This window comes from Caretta caretta, chromosome 4 (genome assembly GCF_965140235.1).
Source record: "Caretta caretta isolate rCarCar2 chromosome 4, rCarCar1.hap1, whole genome shotgun sequence".
Taxonomy (NCBI): domain Eukaryota; kingdom Metazoa; phylum Chordata; order Testudines; family Cheloniidae; genus Caretta; species Caretta caretta.
This window is the reverse complement of record NC_134209.1, coordinates 19,302,822-19,313,934: the sequence shown is the minus strand read 5'-3', so window position 1 is coordinate 19,313,934 and position 11,113 is coordinate 19,302,822. Positions and strand designations below refer to the sequence as shown.

The 11,113-nt window shown below is 50.5% G+C and overlaps 1 protein-coding gene across 5 annotated transcripts in view; it reads left to right on the top strand.

Moving 5' to 3' along the window:
* Window positions 1-5,840: 5,840 nt before the first annotated feature.
* CENPC (centromere protein C) overlaps window positions 5,841-11,113 on the top strand; it is a 68,835-nt gene continuing 63,562 nt past the window's right edge. For 2 of the 5 annotated variants that reach the window (XR_012668006.1, XM_075127426.1), the window contains exons 1-2: window positions 5,844-6,138; window positions 7,438-7,517. Coding sequence is in view for 4 of the 5 variants with exons in the window: in XM_075127426.1 (XP_074983527.1) it covers window positions 5,958-6,138; window positions 7,438-7,517 (261 nt within the window). In the remaining variant the exon portion in view is untranslated. Of the gene's footprint in view, window positions 6,139-7,437; window positions 7,518-11,113 lie in introns of all 5 variants that reach the window. The other 3 variants (XM_075127427.1, XM_048847069.2, XM_048847072.2) reach the window with 3 other exon arrangements.

Below are 11,113 nucleotides of genomic sequence, written 5' to 3'. Positions count from 1 at the left end.
TCACAATCACAAATGATAATTATGCCATTTCTTACCGGGATTATCATTATTGGATTTAGTCGGGGATCTGTCAGAGAAACCTCCCTCTTACAGTTCACAGACTCTGGAATCTTTACAGGTGACCTGCAAAGAAAGAGAGATTGTGCCCGTTTGCTTCTGAAATGTTTGTTTTGGCTTTTTAAAATTCCACTTGGCTTTTTACATTAAGAATGTCTGACGATTGCTTTTGCTGGAGATCTGGTGGAATTCTGACATAAGAGTGATTGAGAGAAGAAGGTATTTTTAGTGAAAACTGCTGTTTTTGTTGTTGATACATGTGTAACTCAGATTTCTGATAAACACTTGGGGGGGAAAACTTTCTTTGTGAAAAATCCATCATCCCCAAAAGTTCAGATAAGGTGTGGGAGAGATCCCTTTCCCAGGGTGAAATTCTGGCCCTACTGAAGTCAATGGCAAAACTCTTGTTGACTTCAACAGGGCCAGGATTTATCTTCAGGTTTGCGTCCCTTCCAGAAATCCTCAAGAAAGAACAGGGACAGCAAGACATTGTGATATTTCTATAGGTAACAAACAAACAAAAAGTATTTGAGAGCGTGCTCTAGAAAAAGGGAACACATTTTCCCCCGTTATTCTTGTGTGTTACCTTCAAGGCTCCTTTTCTGCTTCCCTGCAACCTTCACGCAGATCCAATAGGGCTTTAATATATGTGACCTGCTTGCGAGGCAACTTTTAGACTGTGCAATTGCTAGGCAAGGATAACAGAAAATCTGGTACTTCCCAGAACTACGTGAAAGTAAAATATCGATTTTTACTCCGCAAGTAATGACTTCTTGGAAAAATCCATATTATTAACTTTTTCTAAGAATTTATTAGATGGCAAATTTTTTCCAATTGTGCTACTTTTGGCATATTTTTGTAGTAAAATGGCAGAACTTGACTCTACTGGGGAAATTCAGCAATGGGGCAAGATATGCACCATTTTTGTGACATTCAGTAGCTGAAGAGCGGCACTTACTGAACTCCCAGCCTTGGAAAGCCAGCACAATCTAAAACCACCATCAGTTCAAAGCAGAAATTAACATGTAATAACTGATGCATTCTTACTATATTTTGACAGATTACAGCATGATTTAGTGAAGGTTTTGACCCCCAAAATTTTTATATTTCAACTCAGAGGTAGACCCTTGAGGTCTAAAGCATTACTATCTAAATAATACTAGACCTGACTGACAACTGTGCTGCAATTTATGTGGGTGTTTGTCTGTACATCATGAATGCAAAACGGGCGTAAAATGCTAGTAAATCAGAATGGTAGCATTATACGCACATTGCAGGCATGTGAATGACTATATAAATTTGTTAGTCTCTAAGGTGCCACAAGTACTCCTTTTCTTTTTATAAAAAGTGTAGGGTGTTGGAGAATCAGTTCCTCTGTTTAACTCTTAAGAATGCTTCTTTTTAATAAAATCACCAGAAACAGCATGTCACGTGTAGTGTAAAGATTCTCATACTTTAATCACCACTTTTCTGTAACAGTGTTACCATATTAATGTACATCACTGTGTGATGTTTCTCTAAACAGAAGCTTGCTGTAGTAATCTTGTTTTGTCACTGATATTTAAATAGCAAGGATCTGTAAACCTCTTAACTATTCCTAAATAAATAAGGTTTCTTTTTTTTAAATACTTTTTTGGTTGTATTTTAAAGTGACTGTTTGTTCTCAGGGAGTTGCCTTCTCTGCTCTACAGCAGTGTGTGAGATAGCTTCCCTTTTGAATTTTTCATGATTTTTTGTTTGTTTTTTGTTTGTTTGTTTTTTTGAACACAAACTGTAGGATACGTTGTACCATTTAAGAGGTAACATTTAGACCTGTTTGAAGCTTCCCTTTCTTTTGAGACGTGCCATTTATGATGAAATGTCATCCATTATACCTTCCCTAGTGGAAAAGGTAATTTTCACAGTGAAAGAACTCCAACCTGTTCCCCCAAACTTCTTGTAACTTTGTTTTTATAAAACTAAACAAAACAGCAACCAAACAAACCCAAAATAAATTCCAGGCACATCTGCAATATTGTTTTATATTTTCATAAAACTTAGATTTTTCACTTGAGGCATCTGGCTCTAGAGGATCTCCTCAAAACCTCTGTTAAGATGCTAACCTATTCTGCATTGCCCTATGGCCTTTTTACTCTACTCCAGTGGAGCAAACGTACCATAAAGACAGCAGAGCTTTTTACCAGGGAATATCACTAGTACAGATGTTTTATGGATGGCGCTGAACTGACTATAATGGCTCTCTGCTGCTCCCTTTGAACTCCAGTTTAGAAGGAATGCCAGGGCTACCACCACAGTGCCATTGAACTCCAGCTATTTTTGGCTGCCAGAAGAACCCCAACGGGCTACTCCAGCCTCAGACAAGTTAGAGCATCTCCGAGGCTGCAATTAGAAGACTCCAAAAGGTCTTTACTTTTAAATGTTTGCAGAGTCTAGTGTGTCTCTATGTACCTATGCAAATCCCATTACAACACACATTTTAAGCAAAGGCAGATGCAATTTTCTGGGACAAGAAAAGTAAAATGTTTGAGAAATTGCTCTTATCTGAATACTTGAAGTGATTGTGGGTCAGTTATGCCAATGGAGAAAGATGGTAGAAACTGCCAGAGCCATAGGGCTGATGTCTGGTTGATGTTTGTGGTGCTGGAAATGGCCCACCTTGATTATCACTACAAATCCCCCCCCCCCGGCGCCCCGCTCTCCTGCTGGTAATAGCTCACCTTAAGTGATCACTCTGGTTACAGTGTGTATGGTAACACCCATTGTTTCATGTTCTCTATGTATATAAATCTCCTCACTGTATTTTCCACTGAATGCATCCAATGAAATGAGCTGTAGCTCACGAAAGCTTATGCTCAAATAAATTTGTTAGTCTCCAAGGTGCCACAAGTCCTCCTTTTCTTTTTTAAAATAGTCATGGACAGTTAGACTGTGAATTTAAAAATAAGCTAGGCCTGACCACAAGAGAGGAACACTAGTAAAGAGGATATACTTAGCAGCACACAGGCTGGAACGGATGAAGAGCTGGAGCATGTGGCTTCTGCCAAAAGCAGACTTTGCAGCTTGTTGCCGAAAAGGGACCAGAATGATCAAATGACAGATTTTCCCTGTCCTTCTATGGGACAAATTTTCAAAAATGGCCTCTGATTCTTCAATTTTTAGGTGCTCACCTCTGGCACCAACAGCCTAGATTTTAGCAGAGCTAAGCACCAGCAGCTTCTATGAATCTCAATTTGAGTGATGGGTGCTCAGTGCTGCTAAAACATCAGGCCTTTGTATCCAGAGCTGGGCAGCCACAAAATGAGACACACATTTTACAGCACTTCACAAAACAAAGCCCCCAACATGGCCTTTTAGCTGTGAAAGGCATAATAAAAAAAATGTGGGCCTCAAAGCTAGAATAGCACCTGTCCCATGTTAGGCAGCCAATATGCAGGAGTGAGAATCTTGCACAGCGAGTACTGTATCTTAAGAGATTAATGTTACCCACCCTTGTGAATTGCTTTGGGTTCTGCAGCTGAAAACCACAGTTTATTGACCACATTTCTCCAGGGGGGCTGACTCAACCACCCAGAGATTCTACAGCTGGTCTGTAAACCACTGACTGAGGGGGTGTAGGCATTGGCTGTGGGTCTCAGAAGCTGGGATTCTAGCCTTGGATCTGCCCCTTTTCTTGCTGCGACAGTTTACTATTTACCACACTGTTCAGCGTGAAAGCATGAGGGGCTGCGAGTTCAGGACAGACTAGCTTAGCATGGGTGGTGCAACAAGAGGGTGAGTGGGGTGTATGTCTAGGAGCTTGCAAAGGGATGGTATATGAATGCACAATGGTGCGGGGACAGCACTGGGTGCAAAAGTGGCCACGTGTGAGTAAGAATGGGTGGCTGAGAGCAGGCAAGGCAGGGGTCTGTGTTTGAAAGGATGGGCACAGGACAGTGAGGGCTATGTGGTAGGACGATGGAGTGGGGGGGGGAGGCTGGTGTCTATGTGAGGCAGCAAAGCGTGGGGGGAGGTGACAGCATGCATGGGGCAATGGGGGGTAAAGGGGTAGTTCGGGGGGGAAGGGCGCGGGTACGCAGTGAAACAAAGCCAAGGGGGGGGCGATGGGGCTGGGTGTGAGGGAGACGGGGGAGGGCGCGCGGGGTCTGCCCAGACGGCAGGGCTGGGGGTAGCAGGGGGCGAGGCGGGTGTGCGCAGGCCGGGCACAATGGGGACCTGCGGGGTGGAGGGATGCGCGGGGGGCGGGAGTACGGGCGCGTGCGCGTGGGGGGCGGGGCCGGGGGTACGGGCGCGTGCGCGTGGGGGGCGGGGCCGGGGGTACGGGCGCGTGTGCCTGGGGGTGGGTGCGCGCGCGCGGCGGGCGGGGATACGGGCGCGTGTGCCTGGGGGGGCGGGGCCGGGTGTACGGGCGCCTGTGCCTGGGGGGCGGGAGTACGGGCGCGTGTGCCTGGGGGGCGGGGCGGGGGTACGGGCGCGTGTGCCTGGGGGGCGGGGCCGGGTGTACGGGCGCCTGTGCCTGGGGGGCGGGAGTACGGGCGCGTGTGCCTGGGGGGGCGGGGCCGGGGGTACGGGCGCGTGTGCCTGGGGGGCGGGGCCGGGGTACGGGCGCGTGTGCCTGGGGGCGGGGCGGGAGTACGGGCGCGTGTGCCTGGGGGCGGGGCGGGAGTACGGGCGCGTGTGCCTGGGGGGGCGGGGCCGGGGTACGGGCGCCTGTGCCTGGGGGGGCGGGGCCGGGTGTACGGGCGCGTGTGCCTGGGGGGCGGGGCGGGTGTACGGGCGCGTGTGCCTGGGGGGCGGGTGTACGGGCGCGTGTGCCTGGGGGTGGGTGCGCGCGCGCGGTGGGCGGGGGTACGGGCGCGTGTGCCTGGGGGGGCGGGGCCGGGGTACGGGCGCGTGTGCCTGGGGGGCGGGGCGGGTGTACGGGCGCGTGTGTCTGGGGGGCGGGGGTACGGGCGCGTGTGCCTGGGGGGGCGGGGCCGGGGTACGGGCGCGTGTGCCTGGGGGGGCGGGGCCGGGGTACGGGCGCCTGTGCCTGGGGGGCGGGAGTACGGGCGCCTGTGCCTGGGGGGCGGGGCGGGTGTACGGGCGCGTGTGTCTGGGGGGCGGGGGTACGGGCGCGTGTGCCTGGGGGGGCGGGGCCGGGGTACGGGCGCGTGTGCCTGGGGGGCGGGAGTACGGGCGCGTGTGCCTGGGGGGCGGGGCGGGGTGTACGGGCGCGTGTGCCTGGGGGGCGGGGCCGGGTGTACGGGCGCGTGTGCCTGGGGGGGCGGGGCCGGGGGTACGGGCGCGTGTGCCTAGGGGGCGGGGCCGGGGTACGGGCGCGTGTGCCTGGGGGGCGGGGCGGGGGTACGGGCGCGTGTGCCGGGGGGGCGGGGCGGGGGTACGGGCGCGTGTGCCGGGGGGGCGGGGCGGGTGTACGGGCGCGTGTGCCTGGGGGGGCGGGGCCGGGTGTACGGGCGCGTGTGCCTGGGGGGCGGGTCCGGGGGTACGGGCGCGTGTGCCTGGGGGGCGGGGCGGGGGTACGGGCGCGTGTGCCGGGGGGGCGGGGCGGGGGTACGGGCGCGTGTGCCTGGGGGGGCGGGGCCGGGTGTACGGGCGCGTGTGCCTGGGGGGCGGGTCCGGGGGTACGGCCGCGTGTGCCTGGGGGGCGGGGCGGGGGTACGGGCGCGTGTGCCTGGGGGGCGGGGCGGGAGTACGGGCGCGTGTGCCTGGGGGGCGGGGCCGGGGTACAGGCGCGTGTGCCTGGGGGGCGGGTGTGCGAAGTAGCTCCCTGTCTCGACTCTGACCCCTCCCGCCTCGGGCCGCCGACTCTGTGGGAAAGAGAGGCTCGTGCGCAGGCGCAGCACCCACCGGCAGGCGGCGAAGAGGGAACGGCTGTCTCTGACGCACGCCCCCGTTAACCAATGAGCGTTTCTCACCCCCTCCCTCAGCGGGAGCGCCTGCGCAGTGGAGGCGCCCCCGAGTTTTCAAATCGCCGGAGCGGCGACGGGCGGCGCGCGCGGGCGCGCACGGGCGCGGTCTGGTCCGGGAACGGCCGCGGCGCAGGCCTGGGGGAGCGCTGGAGCCGCCATGGCGGAGCCGCTGGTGAGAGAGCCGGGTCCTGCCCCCGCGCCCGCATCGTGGCTGCTCGCGCCGCCGCTCCCGCCTTGGCTGCGGGCTGAGGCTGCTGCGGGGTGGTGGTTCCCAGGGCAGGGTGCTGGGCGGGGCTCGGGAGGGTGAATGTGGGGCTCCTACCGGGGCCTGGTGACTTCTTGGGTGTGTTACGGTGGCGCCCAGGAACCCCCCCCCCCCCCGGGGGTAGTCCGCGGTGGCAGGTGACGGAGCGAGGAGCGATGGTCGCAGTGGGGGAGGGTGTAGGTTGCCTGTCAGGAAACACGGTTTCACCGGGAGGGCGCGGAAGCCCTGGAATGGGTTCCCCGGGGCGGTGGCGGAATCTCCCTCCTTCGGGGTGTTTCAGGTCCGGCTTGACAGAGCCCTGGCTGGGGTGATTTAGTGGGGGGTCGGTCCTGCTTTGAGCGGGGGGTGGGACTAGATGCCCTCCTGAGGGCCCTTCCAACCCGGATCTTCTGTGATTAGGTGTATTATGGTAGCGCATAGGAGCCCCACAGGGGGTAGTTATTTCTTAGCTGTGTTATGGTAGCGCCCAGGAGCCTCCTGGGGGGGGGGTAGTTATTGCTTAGGTGTGTTATGGTAGTGACCTGGAGTCCCACTGGGGGTAATTATTCATTAGTTATTTTATAGTAGCGTCCAGGAGCCCCCCCCCCCCGGGGGTGGTTAGTTCTTAGATGTGTTGCGCTAGTGACCAGGAACCCCACCGGGGGGTAGCTATTTATTAGGTGTGTTACGGTAGTGCCCAGGAGCCCCCTCCTCTGGGGGTAGTTATTTCTTAGGTGTAGCCCCACAGAGGGTAATCATTTATTAGGTGTATTACGGTAGCACCCAGGAGCCCCTCAGGGGGTAGTTATTTCTCAGGTGTGTTATAGTAGTGCCCAGGAGCCCTCTCTGCATGCAGGTATTTACGTGTATTACAGCAGTGCCCAAGAGCCCTGGTCATAGGCCAGGGCCCCATTGTGCTCTGCATTGCACATCCTTCCCTGTGGAGCTGGCTGACTGCCTAAGCGTACAACAGTGGGTAGAGCCAGTCATATATGGGTCGGCTGTCCACTCTACCTGTGACACAGGCCAGCCCATCTCCCCTGGAGTCTCCTTCTTGTTGCAAGTGGGGTGATGCTGCCCTGTGTGATGGCAGCTGCCTGTTGCAAGCCAGGTGGATTTTCCTGGCTTCTTAGGGCTTGTCTACGCTACCTGCCAGTTTGGCAGGCAGCGGGTAGTCGATTTATAGACACGATAAATAGACCGCTGAGCGCTCTCCTGTCAGCTCAGGTACTCCACCAGAACAAGAAGCACAAGTGGAGTCGATGGGAGAGTGTCAGCTGTCGACTTACTGTCGTGAAGACACCATGGTAAGTAGATCTAAGTATGTCGACTTCAGCTATGTTATTCACGTAGCTAAAGTTGCGTATCTTAGACCTTCCCCAAGTGGTAGTGTAGACAAGCCCTCAGTCTCCTGTGCTGGGGCTCTTTGTCTCACCCAAGAGGATGTTTAGGAAGTGCCTATCATCCAGACATTTAATGTGCTCGATAATCTGTTTTCTAGTACTCCCTGCTCCAGCAGGGTCCTCATTAAACTCAACAATTCCCAGCAGTTACTGCACACTGGGGTTGTTGGAGAAGTTTCTCTATGTGGTTAGAATAGGAAATAACTATGGTAACTGGTATATAATGGCAAACATTGACTTGTTAATGGTGACCTGCAAAGGGTGGAAGGAAGTCTGTGTTCTTTATGATGCTTCTTTATGATGTACTTAGTTCCAGACCTGAATTTCTAATATTTAAAATATGTAGAAGAACCATGGGATTATGACATCACAAAAGACTGGAACCTCAGCAGTTTAAATTGAATGGATTTTTAATGGTGACTTAAAAAAAAAAGAAATTGTTCAAAACATTTATGAGAAAGAAAGTCTTTGTTGAAGTTCCAGAATTCCCAATTCTTTAGTTAAGGTGTGAGAGGTTTTCATACACATTTGAGATTACCAACGAGTTCTCCAGCAATTTCAGGGCAGGTCAGGCTTGACATTCTTAATATTTCTTGGGCTAAATAAAGAAAACATAAGCAGACTTTTTTTGCTAAACTAATTTTTAGTCCTTTTTTAAGCAATTGATTCATGAAGAAGCAAAAAAGGGCTCAATTAAAAAAAATTTAATTAAAAAATCATTTGCAGTTCATTTTTTATGGTGACTTCTGTAGGTCAGTCTAAGTAATCATTCTGAGATGCAGACAAATGCTTTTTACTGGAAGAGTTTGTAGATTAATTACCAATAGCTTGTTCTACCATGTGTATTACATATGTGTTTTAAACTTGATCTCTCATCACAACACTGTTGTTAAGCAGGCTTCCACAATGTAATACATGATTTCCTATCAAACTTAGTTTTACAGTAGTTGGATTTTGTGTGAACTTTGTGCTATTGTGTTTAAAGTTCCTCAGGTTGTTTTCCTCAGCTGTTAGAGAGTCTCATAAATGTTAAATATTCCTGTCTCCATTTTCTGGTAGCAGGTCCTGGACATGGCCTTCTAAGGACTATGAGAAACAGAATTAGCAACAAGTAAAATTTTCTCAAGCAATACCATATCCATAGGATTCTAACTCTTCAGTCTTCTGCTTCTCATGTGATACAGGTGGGATCTGCTCCATATCTTAATGATGGCTTTGAGTTACAAGTAGCTGTACACTCAGATTCACAGGTCACATTTTGACCATTGTATCTCGGCTCCCTCTACATCCTTCCCGACTGGTATCTTTCTAACCACGTTCAAGCAATGGAACTCCCTGTTGGATCTGCACCTCTGCTGCTGGTTCTTGCTCTCTGATTTTTCCAGACTTTGTTCCATGCATTAGACTAATAGCATTCTAGTCACTCATTCTTATTTAAGAAATAACTTGTAACTTGTTCTTGATCCATCTGTATATTGGATTACATGATCTGGACCTCCATGACTTCTCTGCTACTGCTTTTCTTGACAGTATAGTCTTGGGGGTTCATTGTTGCCTGGTGTCATAGTCAACGAATAGGTTTGTGGTCAAGGCTCTGGTCCTGCAGATGTTTCTCCATTAACATGATCACTGTTTGCTTTGAATCAGCTCTTGTACTGTCATTGGGTTTTGATGCTTGAGGAAGATTGCTTCATGTTAAGTGGCTTTGATGTATATGGGATACTGCTTTGTTCTATTCTTCACCTCAGAGCCCTTTGGATTTATCTTGATGCGCGGCTGCTCTGGTTATTTCTTCACAGGATGTCATCCTTGTCCCTGTCTAGCTGGTGGAAGAATGGAAGTTCAGAGGCATTAAAGTGTCCACTGAGTGCAGTTTTGCATTCAGTCATCCCTAGGCCTGAGAGCTGTATTCATTGCCTGGGAGTCTAGTACAGTGTGATGCTGAGTGTTGGATGTGCCAGAAGATGTTATCAAGGACCCCATTAGGTTGAGACAGAAATTCCTGAAATTCTGTCTTAGGTCCCCCGAGAGACACTCTGCTAAAAGCTGTCCTAAGGCTGATCTAAACTGTTTTCAAAGTTGTCTACCTCAAAGCACAAGCCTGTAATTTCTCTGCTGAGTGCTTGGATACTCTGCAGTAGCATTACTCAGGTTGGCATAATCCCAGCAGTGCCATTTTGAAGCTTGTCTTGAAACAGTTTGTATCTTCATACAAGCTAAAAATCTCTCGTTTGAATAGTTTTTTGTGCATTATTATTGGGGCTTTGTTCCTGTGACAGTTTGCGGGAGCAGTATGTGCAATCTATTCATTCTTTTTGATATTGGGGTCTTTTTATATGTATCTATGTCAGTCTGCAGACTCCATTTGTAATGTGTTTTTTTACCTTGTCTGTTGTCCTGTTACCTCCATGCTGGACTTAAATTCCAAAGGTTGATGGCAAAGGGCTAACAGGTTCTTGATTTAAGTGCTCTCCCATTGACATGAATCATTCTAAACAATTGGCTGACTACTGTCCAGGAGAACTGGCTTGTCAGAGGAGAGAGCGCCTATCAGTAAAGTGACCTGGTAAGTGTGTTGGATCACCTGAAGAGGCTGATCCAGGGGAAGGGACTTGTGTTAATTTAGATGGAATCAAGGTGTTAACATGACTCTGTAACTGTTGAACATTAAACATTGAGGGGCCCTCCTGGTTCTAGGGAACGGGCAATGGGTAACATTGTTGCAGCTCTTAGAAGGGGGGGGCTAGATACAAGATTTATCGACAGTCTGGTGTGTGACCAAGAAGAGGCGCTCTCCTGAAGCTGTGACAGCTCCAACCTAAGTGCTCTGAGGTAGTGAAATATCCAGTCGCTCTCTTAATATACCATTGTTGCTACCTTTGATGAAGTAGCTTGTCATCTCAACCAGCCTCTGACTACTCTGCCTTAAAATCTAATGGCAATGACTGAATACAAATAGTGCCGAAGACAACGCAGAAGAACTGCAGGACCAGAGTCATGACAATATACCTATGTGGTGTTAATTATAGGAATATTCTGGCAATTTTCTTCAGTCGCCTGCATGCCCATCCTAGCAATGTTACAAGCTCAAGGTTAAAAACCCCAAGGACTTATTAGTGGAACAAAGCCATCAGCCCCCTTTTTTGGGGGGTGGGTTACCTCTCTGACAGGAAGAACCATATTGAAATACTGTTTGTAGCCATTGATTCTTGCTTAAAAAGGATCTAGGTAGGAAGGTTCCAGAGCAGGGTGCCAGATTCACTTGGAGGAGAGGGCTGAATTCTGTTTAATTATGGTATAAATTCAGGACTCTCCAGTCTCCACAGTAGAATTCACAGTGGAATACACAGTAGAATTCACTGATGCCAGCAGGAGATTTATACAGCTTGAGAAAAGAATAATTGTATTTGTTCAGTGCTTTATTGTTGCATTAATCGTCAGTGAGAAAATAAGCTCCCCTTTAAACCCACTGCTATTTCTGCCTTTTGTTTCTGTTTCTG